Consider the following 19,537-nt stretch of genomic DNA (forward strand, 5'->3'; position numbering starts at 1 on the left):
GATGACAATGCCAGGATTCATCGGGCTCAAATTGTGAAAGAGTGGTTCAGGGAGCATGAGACATCATTTTCACACACAGATTGGCCACCACAGAGTCCAGACCTTAACCCCATTGAGACTCTTTGGGATGTGCTGGAGAAGGCTTTTCACAGCAGTCAGACTCTACCAACATCAATGCAAGATCTTGGTGAAAAATGTATGCAACACTGGATGGAAATAAATCTTGTGACATTGCAGAAGCTTATCGAAACAATGCCACAGCGAATGCGTGCCGTAATCAAAGCTAAAGGCTTTTTTTTGGTGGCGACTTTTTTTGCCTCCGCAGCAGATAGTTCATGTACAAAACACGTGTTGAATAAAGTATCACAGATAGTGGTATGCATAAGATGGTGGTTCAACTGTGCAATCTTGTCATTCCACATAAAATGGTGGATATATTTCTCTCTTCAGTACCTGTACTCTCACTTTAAGTTATTTAAGCACTTTATGATCTCTCTGAGAGGTATATCTGAGGTTAACCAATAGTTCTACTTGCTCAACTTGGTTTGCAGTTTGCTCTATACAATTGCTTATTATCTGGTATGAGCAGTTCGCAGTTTGTATACAATTTGTATGGAATTTAAATTTGGATTGTGAACGTTGTAGCTTGCAATTGAATTTGGTAAAACTGTAAGTAAACACACATATAACTAGTTCAGTATACAGTTCTAATCACTATATTAACAGTAAGAACATTATATAACTGTTTTAAATGCCTATTTTGGCCTCTCTGCTTCCATAAAACACAGCTCATAGTGGAGTGTGTGTCTGTTCAGCTCACACAGGCTGTGTGTGAGGCTGGCTGTGATTGGTCAAAACTTCTGCTTCGTGTAAGGCTGGCTGTGATTGGTCAAGACTCCTTCCCAGCAACAACAGTTTAACTCTATGCTTTCTGTTGTTTCTGCTATGTCATTGAGCTCATCTTATATTATATAATGAATCTTAAAGGCATATTATCTTTTCTGCTTCTGTGAACACAATATATATAACAGTTATATGACATCCAAACATGAAGTCACAGTAAATAACTCTGCTTTTGTCTTTAACTTATAAACATAGGAACTGTGTTAAGGTTATTGGCAGGTCTAGCTGTATAAACACACAAGCTATATTAGCAACCTAGGACAGGTCTTAGCTGGCCAGCTACAATTACTTTGCTTGACAAAGTCTTCATTGTGTAGGCTGAAACGTTGCCTTGGGAATAAATTGGGTCACTATTTTTTCACCATTTTCGAGTGCTACCTCATTTTTTGGAGAAATATAGAACTCTATATATATTCATATAAAGCCCTAACTACTTTTTTCTTTTTTTTTAACCAAAAATTTGCCCAAAAATCAGCACAAATAATCCCAGGGTGCTGATCAGGCAGGTACGCACTGAACAGCACTTGGCAGTCACAGCTCGCACACAGAATAAGTGGTGCAAAGGTGGAAAATGTAAAAAAAAAAATAAAATAAAAAAAGACCAAAAAAAGTGCACGGACCAACTGACGTCTGGAAAAAAAGGACAGGGGGGCGGCAAGGGGCAGGAAAGGAGGGTGGTTTAGGGATCTAGAACAGCAAATGAAAAAATAAAACTGTGTAGCTATTCCAGATGTTCTTCTTTTCAGCAGGAAAGCGGTTAATGCAGGGAAGTTCTGCCTCTTCCTGTGCAGCTATAGTGCTGCCATTGGCTGGAGCGATGTTCCAGCCAATAGGAGCGCTGGCAGGGACCCAAAACACTGGTGTCCCCTGCCTGACCTAAGAGGAGACTTGAGTTGTTCAGCACCGGTCACCTCCACATGACACCCCCCACCCCCCTGCAGCTAAGTATCGAAGCTGGAGCTGCCTTGCGCATGTGTAAGAAATCCGGCCAATAGCAGCGATCGGGGCTGCAGGGGAAGGTTCAGCAACATGCTGCCCTTATCTGGCATAGCTGCCTGCCGGTAAGAGCAGGCATGGTGCTGCAATTCCCCCCCGATCCTTCTCCAGAGCCCCGCAGACCTTGTGCCGTACATGTACGGCGCTGGGCATTAAGTCATGTCTGGTTGCACTGTACTTGTATAGCGCTGGGTGTTAAGGGGTTAATCATCTATCCAGTTTTTTTATATGATCATAGGCTGGTTGAGGTGCTGTACATTGAATATATGTATGTAGTGCAGTGAGTCTACTGTGTTATGTGCCACTTGTGCAGAGTGTGGGAGACTAGGGGCGCACCTTGCTCAGGGGCCCACCGGGGGATTCACCTGTACCCCTGTGGGCCAGTCTGAGTCTGACTATGATCAGTGACTGCAGCTTAGCTGCATTGTGTATAAGAGGTCCTGTACATTCAATATATGTATGTAGTGCAGTAAGTCTACTGTGTTATATGCCACTAGTGCAGGGGGAGGGAGACTAGGGTCGCACATTGCTCAGGGGCCCACCGGGGAATTCACCTGTACCCTTGTGGGCCAGTCTGAGTCTGACTATGATCAGTGACTGCAGCTTAGCTGCATTGTGTATAAGAGGTCCTGTACATTTAACATATGTATGTAGTGCGGTAAGTCTACTGTGTTATGTGCCACTTGTGCAGGGGGTGGGAGACTAGGGGCCCACATTGCTCAGGGCCCCACCGGGGGATTCACCTGCACCCCTGTGGGCCAGTCCGAGTCTGACTATGATCAGTGACTGCAGCTTAGCTGCATTGTGTATAAGAGGTCCTGTACATAGAAACATAGAATGTGTCGGCAGATAAGAACCATTTGGCCCATCTAGTCTGCCCAATATATCTGAATCCTATGAATAGTCCCTGGCCCTATCTTATATGAAGGATAGCCTTATGCCTATCCCATGCATGCTTAAACTCCTTCACTGTATTTACCGCTACCACTTCTGCAGGAAGGCTATTCCATGCATCCACTACTCTCTCAGTAAAGTAATACTTCCTTATATTACTTTTAAACCTTTGCCCCTCTAATTTAAAACTGTGTCCTCTTGTGGTAGTTTTTCTTCTTTTAAAAAGATACATTGAATATATGTATGTAGTGCGGTAAGTCTACTGTGTTATGTGCCACTTGTGCAGGGGGTGGGAGACTAGGGGCGCACCTTGCTCAGGGGCCCCACCGGGGAATTCACCTATACCCCTGTGGGCCAGTCCGAGTCTGACTATGATCAGTGACTGCAGCTTAGCTGCATTGTGTATAAGAGGTCCTGTACATTTAACATATGTATGTAGTGCAGTGAGTCTACTGTGTTATGTGCCACTTGTGCAGGGGGTGGGAGACTAGGGGTCCACATTGCTCAGGGGCCCCACCGGGGGATTCACCTGTACCCCTGTGGGCCAGTCCGAGTCTGACTATGATCAGTGACTGCAGCTTAGCTGCATTGTGTATAAGAGGCCCTGTACATTCAATATATGTATGTAGTGCAGTAAGTCTACTGTGTTATGTGCCACTTGTGCAGGGGGTGGGAGACTAGGGGCGCACCTTACTCAGGGCCCCACCGGGGGATTCACCTGTACCCCTGTGGGCCAGTCTGAGTCTGACTATGATCAGTGACGGCAGCTTAGCTGCATTGTGTATAAGAGGCCCTGTACATTCAATATATGTATGTAGTGCGGTAAGTCTACTGTGTTATGTGCCACTTGTGCAGGGGGTGGGAGACTAGGGGCGCACCTTGCTCAGGGGCCCACCAGGGGATTCACCTATAGCCCTGTGGGCCAGTCCGAGTCTGACTATGATCAGTGACTGCAGCTTAGCTGCATTGTGTATAAGAGGTCATGTACATTCAATATATGTATGTAGTGCAGTAAGTCTACTGTGTTATGTGCCACTTGTGCAGGGGGTGGGAGACTAGGGGCGCACCTTGCTCAGGAGTCCACATGGGGATTCACCTGTACCCCTGTGAGCCAGTCCGAGTCTGACTATGATCAGTGACTGCAGCTTAGCTGCATTGTGTATAAGAGGTCCTGTACATTCAATATATGTATGTAGTGCAGTAAGTCTACTGGTTGTGCAGGGGGTGGGTTACTAGGGGCCCACATTGCTCAGGGGCCCCACCGGGGGATTCCCCTGTACCCATGTGAGCCAGTCTGAGTCTGACTATGATCAGTGACTGCAGCTTAGCTGCATTGTGTATAAGAGGCACTGTACATTCAATATATATATGTAGTGCAGTAAGTCTACTGTGTTATGTGCCACTTGTGCAGGGGGTGGGAGACTAGGGGCGCACCTTGCTCAGGGCCCCACCGGGGGATTCACCTGTACCCCTGTGGGCCAGTCTGAGTCTGACTATGATCAGTGACTGCAGCTTAGCTGCACTGTGTATAAGAGGCACTGTACATTCAATATATATATGTAGTGCAGTAAGTCTACTGTGTTATGTGCCACTTGTGCAGGGGGTGGGAGACTAGGGGCGCACCTTGCTCAGGGCCCCACCGGGGGATTCACCTGTACCCCTGTGGGCCAGTCTGAGTCTGACTATGATCAGTGACTGCAGCTTAGCTGCATTGTGTATAAGAGGCCCTGTACATTCAATATATGTATGTAGTGCAGTAAGTCTACTGTGTTATGTGCCACTTGTGCAGGGGGTGGGAGACTAGGGGCGCACCTTGCTCAGGGGCCCCACCGGGGGATTCACCTGTACCCCTGTGGGCCAGTCCGAGTCTGACTATGATCAGTGACTGCAGCTTAGCTGCATTGTGTATAAGAGGTCCTGTACATTGAATATATGTATGTAGTGCAGTAAGTCTACTGTGTTATGTGCCACTTGTGCAGGGGGTGGGAGACTAGGGGCCCACATTGCTCAGGGGCCCCACCAGGGGATTCACCTATAGCCCTGTGGGCCAGTCCGAGTCTGACTATGATCAGTGACTGCAGCTTAGCTGCATTGTGTATAGGAGGTCCTGTACATTGAATATATGTATGTAGTGCAGTAAGTCTACTGGTTGTGCAGGGGGTGGGTTACTAGGGGCCCACATTGCTCAGGGGCCCACCGGGGAAATCACCTGTACCCCTGTAAGCCAGTCCGAGTCTGACTATGATCAGTGACTGCAGCTTAGCTGCATTGTGTATAGGAGGTCCTGTACATTCAATATATGTATGTAGTGCAGTAAGTCTACTGTGTTATGTGCCACTTGTGCAGGGGGTGGGAGACTAGGGGCGCACCTTGCTCAGGGGCCCACCGGGGAGCCATCATCTGTACCCTCGTGGGTTCACCCTTTAACAAGTAATTCTTCTATAGTGTTCACAACATCGGCATGTTGAAGACCAAGGAAAGTGGCAAAGATGGAGAATTAAGATCAAGCTCTGGAACTGTCACTCTGAAGTGCAAGGACTTGCGGGTTATTGACTTGGAAATACCTGATATGGAAGAAACATTTAATGTTGCCCGCTCTATCCAGGTCAGTAACAATGTAACTGCATGTGATTACTCTATAATCTGACGTGGTGTAGCTACCCGCACCTACTGTGTCCTTCTCCCATACCATGTAGATTGTAAGCCTCACGGGCAGGGCCCTCTCTCCTTCTGTACCAGTTTGTAACTTGTCTTGTTTATGATTAGTACAATTGTCTGTTATGTATGTGCACCGCTTATCATATGTACAGCGCTATGGAATGAATGGTGCTTTAATAATAAATAATAATAATAATAATCCATGAGCCTACCCCAATACAGAAAAAAAGAAACAGCCATAGGTCAGAGTTAATACAGCTTTCTTAGTATCATTTCGCCACCTTTGACCCACCAGGGCTGTATTTATGACAAGGCACATGTGGACAAAGTGGCAGGAAGGAGGCGGGTGGCACTTTTGTAATATAGCTGATCAGAGAAAGATGCTTCCTTCTCCTGTTACTGAAGGGTCATTTAAGGGCTCTTTCACATCTGCGTTCTTTTCTTCCGGCATAGAGTTCCGTCGTCGGGGCTCTATGCCGGAAGAATACTGATCAGGATTATCCTAATGCATTCTGAATGGACAGTCCGTCCTTCAGGATGCATCAGGATGTCTTCCGTTCCGGAACGGAACGTTTTTTGGCCGCAGCAAATAGCGCAGCATGCTGCGCTTTTTGCTCCGGCCAAAAATCCGGAACACTTGCCGCAAGGCCGGATCCGGAATGAATGCCCATTGAAAGGCATTGATCCGGATCCGGCCTTAAGCTAAACGTTGTTTCGGCGCATTGCCGGATGCGACATTTAGCTTTTTCTCAATGGTTACCATGGCTGCCGGGACGCTAAAGTCCTGGCAGCCATGGTAAAGTGGAGCGGGGAGCAGCATACTTACATTCCGTGCGGCTCCCGGGGCGCTCCAGAGTGACGTCAGGACGCCCCAAGCGCATGGATGACGTGATCGCATGGATCACATGATCCATGCGCATGGGGCGCTCTGACGTCACTCTGGAGCGCCCCGGGAGCCGCACGGACTGTAAGTTTACCGCTCCCCTGCTCCCTGCTCCTGGCTGCCATAGTAACACTGAAAGCATTTTGAAGATGGATCCGTCTTCAAATGCTTTCAGTACACTTGCGTTTTTCCGGATCCGGCGTGTACACGCCGGATCCGGACAACGCAAGTGTGAAAGAGGCCTAACATAGAGGTCTGTGGGGAGGGGGAGAAGGAGGGGGCTGCTGCAGTCAGACACAGAGACAGAGGGGGAGATTTATCAAAACTGTTGCAAGGGAACACTGGCTTAGGGTACTTTCACACTTTCACACTTGCGTTATTCTTTTCCGGCACTGAGTTCCGTCCTAGGGGCTCAATACCGGAAAATAACTGATCAGTTTTATCCTCATGCATTCTGAATGGAGAGTAATCCGTTCAGGATGCATCAGGATGTCTTCAGTTCAGTCTTTTTGCCTTTTCAGGACGGAGATAATTAGGGTACTTTAACACTTGCGGCAGGAGATTCCGGCAGGCATTTCCGTCACCGATCCGGCAATCTGGACGCAAACTGATGGCATTTGTCAGACGGATCCGGATGCGGATCTGTCTGACAAATGCATTGAAATGCTGGATTTGTCTCTCCGGTGTCATCCGGAAAAAACGGATCTGGTATAAAAATGTTTTGCATTTTTTTCCATTTTGCCGGAACACTTAATGACGGATCCGGCAGTAATACACTTCAATGGAAATTAATGCCGCAGTATTTTCTCTGTCCTGAAATGGCAAAAAGACTGAACGGATAAAACTGACCAGTTCTTTTCCGGTATTGAGCCCCTAGGACGGAACTCAATGCCGGAAAATAATAACGCTAGTGTGAAAGTACCCTAATACCACAGCATGCTGCGGTTTTATCCGGAACACTTGCATTTTTACCATTCAAATGCATTAATGCTGGCCCCGAGTGTTCTGGCAAAACGGATCAGGCATTGCGGTCTGCGCATGCTCAGACCGCAAAAAATTTGAATAAAAATAAATGCGTTTTTCTGGATGACATCGGAGAGACGGATTCAGCATTTCAATGCATTTGTCATACGGATCAGGATCCTGATCCGTCTGACAAATGGCATCAGTTTGCATATATTTTGACGGATCCGGCAGGCAGTTCCGGCGACAGAACTGCCTGACGGAATCCTCTGCCACAAGCGTGAAAGTACTCTAAGTTGCCCATAGCAACCAATCGGATTCCACCTTACATTTTTCACAGCTCCTTTGCAAAATGGAATCAGGAATTTGGTTGCTATGGGCAACTAAGCCAGTTTTCCCTTGCACCAGTTTTGATAAATCTCCCCCAGAGACTGCAGCTTGCTATTTGTAAGTGATTTACTGTCTTAATTACCTGCTAGATTTACTTTAAAGGCCTCATGCACACGACAGCGAAAAAAAATGCCCGTTAAAAACGGACGCACTGTCAGTTTTTCATGGCCATTTTGCATCAGTGTGTGCATCCATTTTCTGGCCGTGTGTCCGTTTTTAATGTCCGTTTTGCATCAGTTTTGGATGAATTTGACCCACCCTTCTGAGAACACCTACAGGACGGTAGGCCCCAGCTAAATAAATGTCCCCCACAGAGTGTATCATTTTTTTATAGTGTCCCCAGCTTTTATAATGCCCCCATGTAGGCCCCCAGCTAAATAAATGTCCCCCACAGTGTATATAATTTTTTTAACTGCCCCTAGCTTTAATAATGCCCCCAATGTAGGGCCCCATCTTAAATAATGTCCCCCATAGCGTGTTCCTTTTTTTTTTTTAGGGCCCCCAGCTTTATAATGTCCCCCATGGTTTATATTATGCCCCCATAGTGTCCCACAGCCCCCCCAAAAAAAAAAAAAAAACTCACCTTATCCACTTGCTTGCGCTGCAGCAGTCTCTTCTCTCTTCACAGAACGGGACCTGCCGAAGGTGCGCGATGATGTCACTGTGCGCTCCCACGTGGTTACGTCACCACGCAGATTGCAGGTCCTTCGGCAGATCCTGCTCAATAAAGAGAGAAGAAACTAGCGTTAGGGATTTCGTTATGGCTTTCCGTTATAACATGGTTATAACGGAAAATAAGGGAATTCCCAGACAGAATGCAAAATGGAAGCCTTTAAAAGGCATTCCGTTTGCTTTCCGTCCTAATAGAAGTCTATGGGAAAGCATAACTGATCCGTCTGGGTCCCGTTATGCAAGACAGAAAACAAAGTGGACCTCCTTCTTGCATAATGGGATCCAGACGGATCCCTTTTGATTACCATAGACTTCTATTAGGACGGAAAGCAAACAGAATGCCTTTTAAAGGCTTCCATTTTGCATTCCGTCATAATACAAGTCTAAGGGCAGAAGAACGGATCCGTTCTTCCGTCTTATGGATTCTGTTATTTTCCGTCATAACCACGTTATAACGGAAATCCATAACGGAATCCCTAACACTAGTGTTAACCCACCCTAAATGGTGCAATTGACACCTCTGCTCTTCCACATGGACTGTTGGTTCATGCAGAAAATATCATATGGGAAGATTTATCAAAACTGGTGTAAAGGAAAAATGGTTTAGTTGTCCATAGCAACCAGTCACATTCCATCTTTCATTTTTCAGTGCTCCTTTGGAAAATGAAAGGTGGAATCTGATTGGTTTCTATGGTCTAAGCCAGTTTTCCTTTACACCACTTTTTTTTCTTCTTATTTTGCGGAACAGAACAGCTGGCCCCTAATAGAACAGTACTATCTTTGTCCGTAATGCAGACAATAATAGGACAAGTCTTATTTTTTTCGTGGAACAGACATATGAAAATGGAATGCACCCGGAGTAACTTCCGTTTTATTTTTTGCAGACCAATTGAAATGAATGTTTCCGCATACGGTCTGCAAAAATACCAGAAAGGACACGGAAAGAAAATATGTTCGTGTGCATGAGCCCTTAGAATGTGCAAGAAACTGAAAGGTTGATCGTGGTAAATTAGAGACTAGTGAGAGGCAGATGAGAATAGACAGAAATCTGTGTCCGTGACGGTACGTTCAGTGGCACAAAATGGGCCGGATGAATTGTAGTCACAGAGAAATGGAGGCCGGCAGCAGTAGAGGGCTGTAATGATAATGAGGATGCTATTATTTTACGTCTCCAGGCTCTCTCCACGCTGGATACCATCTCTCTCAGCTACCCATTCTTCTTCAGGCCAACAAGGTGCAAGTTAGGAGAAGGATGGCCCAGAGATACCATGGAAACGTTTTATCACAAGCTCAAAGCCCAGGTGACTTCATTGTACGGTAATGTCTTCTACAAATTGTAACTGCAGGATTCGTGACATGGATGTGTGTCTTCCTAGGCAGATGCTTGGAGACTAAGCCATGTGAATAAAAACTTTAAGGTTTGCCCCAGTTATCCAGAGAAGGTTATTGTCCCTGTATCCTGCTCGGATTACTCTCTGAAGCGCTCTGCAGCTTTCAGGCAAGGCCGTAGATTCCCTGTACTGAGTTACTACCATCCAAGAAGCAGAACGGTATGTATAATCTGTCTGCAGTGGAAAGCTCTTACTGTCCTTCTACCCTCATTTTTTTGTGACATGGGACATGCTAGAATCGAATCCTTTTTGAATGAGATTTAGCAGAAAAGATGATATTGGATTGAACTGAGTAGCATATTAGCATGCTATACAATTTACTCACATGCTATGATCCCGGTGGGTCAGATTTCTCCTCCTCTATGGGCCATGCAGTGCACCTCTGATCTCTTTCCCAAAAGATATGAAAAGGGGTCATTTACCTACAGAAATTTGCCTATTTTTGACGTAGGGCACAGATCACGAAGCAAAGTTTATTTGTGCCACAGTCTGCAACTTTTCCCCGCTCACACCAGGTCTAAAAAAGGGAGCGTGGCATGGGCGGGGAAGGTTATGGACCAGAAGGCCTGTTTTATTTATCATTTTCTATGCCTGTTTTAGGGCTGTTGCCGTGCATGACATCCGCTCCGTGAATGACAGCCAAGACCCGATGCGGACAGCAGAAGCACGGAGCAGTAACATGACTGATAATGCTCCGTGCCTCTCTGTGATCTCTTTACTACGAAATCACAATGACAACTTTATCTCACTGTGATTTCGTAGTAAAGAGATCACAGAGAGGCACGGAGCATTATCAGTCATGTTACTGCTCCGTGCCTCTGCAGTCTGCATCGGTTCTTGGCTGTCATTCACGCAGCGGATGTCACGCACGGCATCCGCTTGTGTGAAACAGCCCTTAGGGATAGAAAATAGTTTAAAATTAAGCCAGCCTAGATATAGACTGGCGGTGGATGCGCTGAAGTTATGTAGAGGCTGGTACCTCTTCATAAGTTTGGTGGATCCACCACCAGCACACAGTCTAAAATGCCCCCCTGTGTCCCTATTGCCACCTACTAGCCACTCTCCATAAGGCGAAATAGTGCCCCCCCCCCCCCCCCGGATCCTGACAAAGGCTTCTCACCCAGTTAAAGAGGTTGTTTTACAGGCTAGAGCAGCACTAAAGCCTGCCCGTTAGTACCGGTAACGTCACCGGGCTCGCTGCTAGGTGGAAGACTCTGCCTAGCACGTCACCGGATCTAATGAAAAAGCCCTTTCCCTGCGCAATACATCCACTCATTTGTGGATTTGGTTGTGGACCCACAGTGTGGTTTACAGCAAAATCTGCAACACTGATGTAAATTGGGAGAATTCACAACAAATCTGTGCTCATTCTGAAACTGAAATTGATATGCTGTAGATTAAAAAAAATCTCTGCAACCTATGGATGAGATCTCCTACACCTGTATTGTATTCCGCGGCAGATTTTTAAGGTACAATCTGTAACATTTCTGTGTCATGTGAATTTACCCTTATCTGGACATTCAGCTTTGGCTTATTTAAAATGAATGTTATTTATTTCTTAAAAATAAAACAAAATCCTTAAAATGTCTGTTTTGACCGTGCATAGCTTGTGCCACATGCTCTTTCCTATTATATACCCTCTGTATGACTCAGGTTTTGCTGCGATCTGCTCAGCCTCTGGTTGGTCCTAACCAGCATTGTTCTGGAGATGATGAGATGTTGCTCGATGCTGCACTAATGGGAAACTTGCGCGGATTTATTATCGATATTCGCACTGAGCAGGAAGCTAAGCAAGCAAGAAGTTCAGGGGGTGGCACAGAAAACAAGGACAGATATCCCAAATGGAGTGTGCTCCATCGCCCATTAGTAAGGTGAGTAGCAGTGATGCAGTCTTTTTCTTAGGGAGCAAGCTTCTATGACTATCCAATTCTGATATCTCTAGGGGACAAGCCTTACAGAGCAGCCTGATGCGCTTGGTTGGGACCTGCTACGACACCTACCTGGGAAGGAATCATTGGCTCAGCAAGCTGCAAGCTTCACAATGGCTGTCGCATATCAAGGAAGCTCTAAGTACGGCAGGCCTGGCTGCTGAATGCATTGAGAGGTAACATAGTAACATAGTTTATAAGGCTGAAAAAAGACATTTGTCTATCCAGTTCAGCCTGTTATCCTGCAAGTTGATCCAGAGGAAGGCAAAAAAAACCTGTGAGGTAGAAGCCAATTTTCCTCACTTTAGGGGAATAAAAAATTCCTTCCCGACTCCAATCAGGCAATTAGAATAACTCCCTGGTTCAATGACCCCTCTCTAGTAGCTATAGCCTGTAATATTATTACACTCCAGAAATACATCCAGGCCCCTCTTGAATTCCTTTATTGTACTCACCATCACCACCTCCTCAGGCAGAGAGTTCCATAGTCTCACTGCTCTTACCGTAAAGAATCCTTTTCTATGTTTGTGTACAAACCTTCTTTCCTCCAGACGAGGATGTCCCCTTGTCACAGTCACAGTCCTGGGGATAAATAGATGATGGGATAGATCTCTGTACTGACCCCTGATATATTTATACATAGTAATTAGATCTCCCCTCAGTCGTCTTTTTTCTAAAGTGAATAACCCTAATGTTGATAATCTTTCTGGGTACTGTAGTTGCCCCATTCCAGTTATTACTTTAGTTGCCCTCCTCTGGACCCTCTCCAGCTCTGCTATGTCTGCCTTGTTCACAGGAGCCCAGAACTGTACACAGTACTCCATGTGTGGTCTGACTAGTGATTTGTAAAGTGGTAGGACTATGTTCTCATCACGGGCATCTAAGGTGTGCCAAGAATTGAAGTATAAATCAATTATAGCAATTTTGGTGCTGAGAGAACAGAGACCGTTTGGCTAAGTTTACATGACCAAAATACATGGGAGCAAAAACAGTATGAGATCAGTAGGCTGATCTGCCTCCATGAACAGTCAGCTACTGGCAGCGGAAACTGCCAAAAACGAGCCAAATACAACCATCTATTTTAGCCCTTCCCCATTTTTTTATTTATGGGAAATGCAGCTAAAATACAGTTGAAAGAAGTAACAACACGTCTCAAGCTTACAGCAGCATAAAAAGACATGTTCAAGTCGCGCTTTTCCCATTTATATTAATGGGATGCTGTTGGGGCATTTTTTACTGTGTATTAGATACCACATATTTTAGCCGTGTGAACACAGCCTTAATTTAAACAGACTTTATTGAAGTATGTGACAAAACAAACACCTTAATAAGTAGGGGGTCAAAAACAAATTAAAGTGTGTAATATGTATATTTTACTCAAAAATCCCTTTTTATGTGCAGGGAAGGTACTTGTGTACTTATACATGGGGAAGAAGGGGCAAACAATACGTTGTTGGTGACATCCCTGGCACAACTTATTTTGTCTCCTGATTGCCGTACAATGGTTGGCTTCCAAGACCTAATTGAGCGTGAATGGCTACAGGTAGCACCCACATACTTGCTTCTACATTCTACAGACAGGTAGTGCCCATGGATTTTATAATGTTTATATTATTTGGTTATTGCTCAGTTTGTTTCATTCCTATTTTCATAGGCTGGTCATCCATTTCAGCTACGTTGTGCTCGATCCGGGTGGGCACAGGGCCGTCTTCAACAAGAATCCCCTAACTTTCTCCTATTCTTGGACTGTTGCTGGCAGCTCACACATCAGTTTCCCATGGCAATGGAATTTAACGAGAAATTTTTATGTACACTTGCAACCCATGCCTACAGCTCAGAGTATGGGACCTTCTTATGCAACCATGAAAAGGAAAGGCAAGTCAAATACACAATACAGTAACATCAGAGTGTAAATGCTTAACCCCTTCAGGACCAGGCCAATTTTCACCTTTCGAAGAGCCATAACTTTTTTATTTCTCCATTCACATAGCTGTATGCAAGACAAGCTGTATATATTTTTTATGGTACCATTCAATATACCCTATCTAATCTACTGTAGCAGGGATGGACTATCCATCTGACAATTCTGGCAAATACAAGATGGGCTGGTGCCGGAATGGGCCACTTGCTCCAAGGGCATCAATAGGCCAAAACATCCGCGGCTTGGACCCCGGATGTTTTGGCCAGTGTCCTGAAAGTAGTGGCTACTGCAGATACAACTGTATCACAGTCCTCAGAATGATAATACAGTTGAATAGTGTGACGTGGCGTGGGAACCAATGATTGCTGGCCCTGCCATTTACTCTCATAGGTCACAGACCACGAGGATGAAAACCTATGAGGCAGCGCAGGCGGTCGCAAAGTGATTACATCATCACGATTGTCTTGGCCGGATCTTAGGGGGTCACAATAATGTCATCGCACCAGGAAAGACTTCATAGCGATCACCTGTGCTGGGATGCAGGCAACTCAGGCTGCAGGCCAGAAGAGGCCTGCTTCACATACTCAAGCATTGAATGGGCAATATGGGGGGCAGTACAACTACAGAAGATACTACAGGGGGACACAATAACTGCTGGGAGCACTACAGGAGGACATAAGTACTGGGGCAATACAGGAGGCATTATAACTACTGGGGCCATTACATGGGGACATTATAACTACTGGGGCCACTACATGGGGACATTATAACTACTGCAGACACTGCATGTGGACATTATAATAACTGGGGGCACTATAGGGAAATATAAGTACTAGGGCAATATAGGGGGACATTATACTCACTGGGGGCCCTACAGGGGCACATTATAAGTACTGGGGCAATACAGGATGGCCTTGTTGCTACTGGGGGCCTCATTACTACTATCAGCTCTTAAGGGGGACTTACTACTTATTCACATAGCTGGGGAGCTTTATCACTACTGAGGGCATTATTACTACTGGTGGTAGTGTGTGGGGCAGTATTATTATCGGGCACAATATGGAGGTAGCACTATCACTGTAGGGGGTACTATTAGTAATGAGGGCACTCTGGGAGAGAATTATAATTGGTGGGACATTTGGATTTGGTAGCACTATTAGTATGCAGGGGACTATCTATATGGTGCTGTTTCTTCAGTATAGTAATTGGGAGCACAGCAGGCACAGTATTAGGGGGGGGGGGGGGCAAGCAGATAACACTGTTGGGACATGGGGATGATGGAAAAGTGAGGAATATAAGATATTTGTGTGGCAGACTCTGCAGAGATCAGACGTGGCTGAAAGAGGGTCGCTTTTTAGTGCATTTTATAGAAGGAGAATGAACAGCAATTTCTGATACAAATTATTGGTGGACACTGGAAACCATGGGTATCGGCTGCTGCAACAGAAGCAAGAGACTAAGGAAAAACAATTGACTCCTCCTCTGCAGGACATATCTATTCAAAGTGTACTGAGCTAATCAGTTTCAACTTAGGAAGCAGACAGATATCTGGGTCTCCAGATCTGTTCCACCTAAACTATTTAGTTTCTAGTTAGGTATTTTTCTTTCTTCCAGGTTTATAGAAACAGAGAGCTTTGTCTCTCCCTACCTCCACTGTGAGACACAGGAAAAGTGCTGAAGAAGAAGTCATACTGTCTACCCTCGCTTACCAATGGCTGAACCACGAACATGAACAGGACAGTTCTAGTTGCCCTGTTCCCCTTGAAGTGCCCAACCACTCCCTACTATCACTGGCCCCTAGCCTTTTCTCGTAGGTGTGTGTAGTGAAGTCATGGAGGACAGGCCCATAATCTAATTAGCATCTGACTGGCCTTCCTTTTACAAAACTTTTTGGCACCATACTTGATGAGATTATTAACTCTTAATAATTCTGACGCATCATATGCCAGCAAAATTTGTTATTAAGACTGGGGAAAGACATGATAGTCTTAATACAGTCCAACCCTTGAGTACAGGTCCCTCACTCAGTTCCAGTCTTCTTCAAACATGGAATTTTTTCTCCCTCTTGCTATCTTCATCAGAATCTATGCCCTCCACATAAATTCTTCCAATCTTTGCAGTGGTGTCTCTATTCTCCTCTAATCATTCACAGTTGTTACCTCCACACTAGTTCACTGGTTTAATTCGATCTCAGATGCCAGCCATCTGGGTTGGAGCCGCACATTTGTTTTCCCTCAAACAAACCAGGACCGTGAAACCTCTGGAATGTACTGCTGCCCAGCAAAACTTAGCTCAGGTAACCTCACTCTGACAATCAGTCACAGGCGGCACACATTCTAAAACCATTAAGAAATCAGCAGCTCTGTCCTCCTGGACAGGAAATCCTGTCTCGGCAATAACTGACGTCAACATTCTCACCTCAGTTACAAACCAATGGTTTCTTATATATTTCACAAGGTATTGGGGTCATTTATTACCAGTTGTACACACAACCACTTATTTTCAATTTAAGTGACAATATTTGTTGCACTGGCGTTTCTACACCACGTACGACACAAAGGAATGTTGAGGGAGAAACCTAATCAATGACCCTGGTGTTTTCAGAACCACGATCCCATGGAAGTCTTGACATTGAAATTCTTGAGCTCTGTTCTCATCCCAAACTACTTTCCCCTTGGATATTTTAGAAGATCTAGGCACAAGGAATTACTGTCCTAATGGCCTAAGATCTTAAGATGTGTCGAGACGTCCCTGGCATTCAGTGATTGTTACCTCATCCCTTACTCCCTTTTGCGCCCTCTAGCTCTTTTAGATCTGCTCTGAGGTCCTCCTTTTCTTCTCATTTTATGGTACAATTAGCTAGCCTTTTTTTTGGTCCAGGTCAATCAGACCATGACCTAGACAAGATTTCTATAAAATAAAATAAAAGTATAACAAGATGGTACTCTTGAAACTTAAATTATGTGTCTTTTTTTAAATGAAAATAAAGGCCTTTGTAAACATGTTCTTTTTATATATTTTTCGGTCAATACTTTCTTTTTTCTTTCAAAAGCGTAGTAAAGGATTTGAGCCTGCAATTCTCTGTTCCTCTATACAACACACTGAAATACTAAAAGGATTTTCCAAGTGTTTAATGCTGATGGAGTATCCTTAAAGAGGTGGTCTGCTTTTTACTATTGATGACCTATCCTCAGGATAGGTCATCAATATCAGTTCGGCAGGGGGTTTGAAAAGAAAGCAGCGCTGCCTTCTTTGCTCTGTTTATCTGCTTGCTGCAAAAACTGCAGTGGTGAGCAGGTGTAATTACAACTATGTTGCCCCATTCACTTCTATGGAACTCTCTCATTTCAAGTTAATACTACAGAGCCATCCCATAGAAGTGAATAGGGACAACATACTTGTAATTGCACCTGCTCACCACTGCAATTGCTGCATCAAGCAGGTAAACAGAGCAGAGAAGGCAGCGCTGCTTTCTCTTTAAACAGCCGATTGGTGGGGATGCCAGGAGTCAGAATCTCGCCGATCTGATATTGATGACCTATCCTGAGGATAGGACATCAATAGAAAAAACGTGGACAACCTTTTTAAGATTGATCAGATACTGATGACCTGTGGTTGACAGATACCCAGCACCACTGCAGATCAGCTGTTTGAAAAGGTAGAGGTACTGCAGTGAGTGTTGCAGCCTCCTTGAAGCTAAGCACAGCGCTGTTCATGAGATCGCAGCTGTGCTTGGTATCGCAGCTCAGCTACATTTACTTGAATAGGACTAAGCTGTGCCTAAGCCATGTGACCAATGAACGTGACATCAGTGGCCTAAAAAGATGCCACATCACTCACTTAGGCACTGTGGCCTCTTCAAACAGCTGATCGGCAGGGGTGTCGGGAGTCAGACCGCCGTCAATCACATATTAATGACCTACGCTGAGGACAAAAACAAACACAAGTTAATAAACAAAAATGGCCATCAAGAAGGTTACAGATGATAAATCACCCCCATTTTAGCATATGTCAATACAAAAATCTATAGGCTTCTATCTGCAATCTCATTTTAGTAATGTTCTTTTATAAGTCAAAGATTTATATAATGAATGGGCTTATCTGTCCACCTGCACACTCTTTTCGGAGAGTCCAGGCCTCTATAATTTCAAAGAAACCGTGCAACCCCAGACAATGAGCTATGGCATTGAAGCTCAGCCCTAATGAATTGAAAGGAGCTAACTAAAAACGTAGGCAGCCATTTATCACTTCTGGTTTTCTTTGCGTCAGTTTTAAGTCTGACTTTGCTTTGTGTGCCTGTATCAAATTTCTGAAATGGTGCACCTTAACAATATATATGGAGTAAACACCAGGGGGTTGCCTAGCATAGGATGCAACTTTTAGATTAGTCCCAATGAGCCATAATCTAGGTCTAATCTCACTTTTAGCCCTTAAACATAGATCATTTTGAAAAGTGTCGAGGAATACTAGATGTTGCACAAAACAATGCAATCGCCATCATTTGCCATTTTTCTTTTTCTCACTAAATGTTTTATTAAAGTTTTCATTATAACAGATGCAATTCAAGCTCTGTATTACATACATAAAGTTGAGTATCAGGAGGGATTAACCAATGCACTAAGCATAAAACAGTGGTCTACACAACCTTGTGGAACCAAACATTAAATACATTAAGAACATAAGAAAACGTTAGAAAAAGAGTAAAAGAAAAAAAAAAAAAGGGAGCATGGAAAGAGAAAAGACATTGGACAATAGAAGGAGGGGAGGAAAAGATTGAGGGAGGAGAAGAGTAGGGGAGGACTTGAAGCTGAGGAATGTGGAGTTTACAATTGTGTGTTTCGGAAGGTTTCCGAGGAACGAAACGTGTCCCACGGGCCCTAGGTCTTCAAGTATTGGGAGACGTCCAAGGGTGTCACGCTTATAAGGTCTTCCATTCTCTGGTATGGAGCAATCTCTTCAACCCATTCCTCCAGAGTGGGAGGAGAGGTGGATTTCCAATGTCGTGGAATTACCGCCTTAATATGTGTATTTCAGAAGGGAGTTCTTGTAGGCAGGGATATTCAGGTCAAGCACAAATAATAAAAGCGCTTCAGGAAAATTCTGGATGGGAAAGCCTGTTGCCTCCCCGATTATCCTGTGTGCAAGGTTCCAGAAGGGGCGCGATTTGCGACTTTTTTAAGCCACAAAACTGACATGTTACTTGATAAATGTTCTCCATAGTGCATAGAATAGAGCAGTACCATTTATGGAACCGCTAATTTTACCAAGTTGCCTCTTTTTTTGTTTACTGGTATTAAAATACGTTTTTCATTAGGAATATCTACAAAGTTCGAGAAAAGACTCATTCACTTTGGGGTAGTCTCAACAGCTTCAGACAGAGAAAAAGTCTTACAAATCCAGTTTATGAAAGAAACCCATTAGCCATTTGGCCATCAGTGGCACCACAAAGTATACAACTATGGGAGGGTGAGTACAAACAAATAATGTGGTATATTTGGGCAGATCCATGACAAAACCTTTACTCACTATTCTGCTTGAATTTACAGGGTTTTTTCTCAGACACTTAATGCCCAAAGAACATAAAGAGATGTCCTGGCAGCGAACATGGGAGCTTGTTGGTGAAGAGCCCTACTAAATTGCTTTAGAATAGTCAAAAGCTTGTCAACAAATGGCATGAAAAAGATGAAAACTGATATTTTTTGAACTTCAGACATCGACTTTCCAATGTAAAATTCAAATGGACAAAAAATAATAATTCATGCAGACTGTTCAGATTTTACTTTAATTTTTCATTTCAAAGAGAAGCCTCCATAAAACTATGACTATGAAGTGTTTCTGCTAAGAGTGGACATGTATATAAAGCTGGTGGCACTAGAACAAGTTATTTAACACTGCCAACCTTCTGAATCGTGTTTTTGGTCACTGTTGGCTTCCCAGA

The 19,537-nt window shown here is 44.5% G+C and overlaps 1 protein-coding gene across 3 annotated transcripts in view; it reads left to right on the forward strand.

Annotated features, from left to right (window-relative positions):
- Positions 1-19,490, forward strand: part of LOC122932218 (myotubularin-related protein 9-like) — a 43,198-nt gene extending 23,708 nt beyond the window's left edge. For 2 of the 3 annotated variants that reach the window (XM_044286508.1, XM_044286507.1), the window contains exons 2-10: positions 5,239-5,398; positions 9,535-9,660; positions 9,736-9,909; positions 11,404-11,621; positions 11,693-11,854; positions 13,080-13,221; positions 13,333-13,553; positions 18,914-19,065; positions 19,146-19,490. In XM_044286508.1, coding sequence (XP_044142443.1) covers positions 5,239-5,398; positions 9,535-9,660; positions 9,736-9,909; positions 11,404-11,621; positions 11,693-11,854; positions 13,080-13,221; positions 13,333-13,553; positions 18,914-19,065; positions 19,146-19,234 — 1,444 coding nt within the window. In that variant the 3' untranslated portion in view covers positions 19,235-19,490. Of the gene's footprint in view, positions 1-3,057; positions 3,773-3,961; positions 5,399-9,534; positions 9,661-9,735; positions 9,910-11,403; positions 11,622-11,692; positions 11,855-13,079; positions 13,222-13,332; positions 13,554-18,913; positions 19,066-19,145 lie in introns of those variants that run through there. The other variant, XM_044286510.1, reaches the window with a different exon arrangement.
- Positions 19,491-19,537: the final 47 nt, after the last annotated feature.

Source organism: Bufo gargarizans, chromosome 3 (assembly GCF_014858855.1).
Source record: "Bufo gargarizans isolate SCDJY-AF-19 chromosome 3, ASM1485885v1, whole genome shotgun sequence".
Taxonomy (NCBI): Eukaryota; Metazoa; Chordata; class Amphibia; order Anura; family Bufonidae; genus Bufo; species Bufo gargarizans.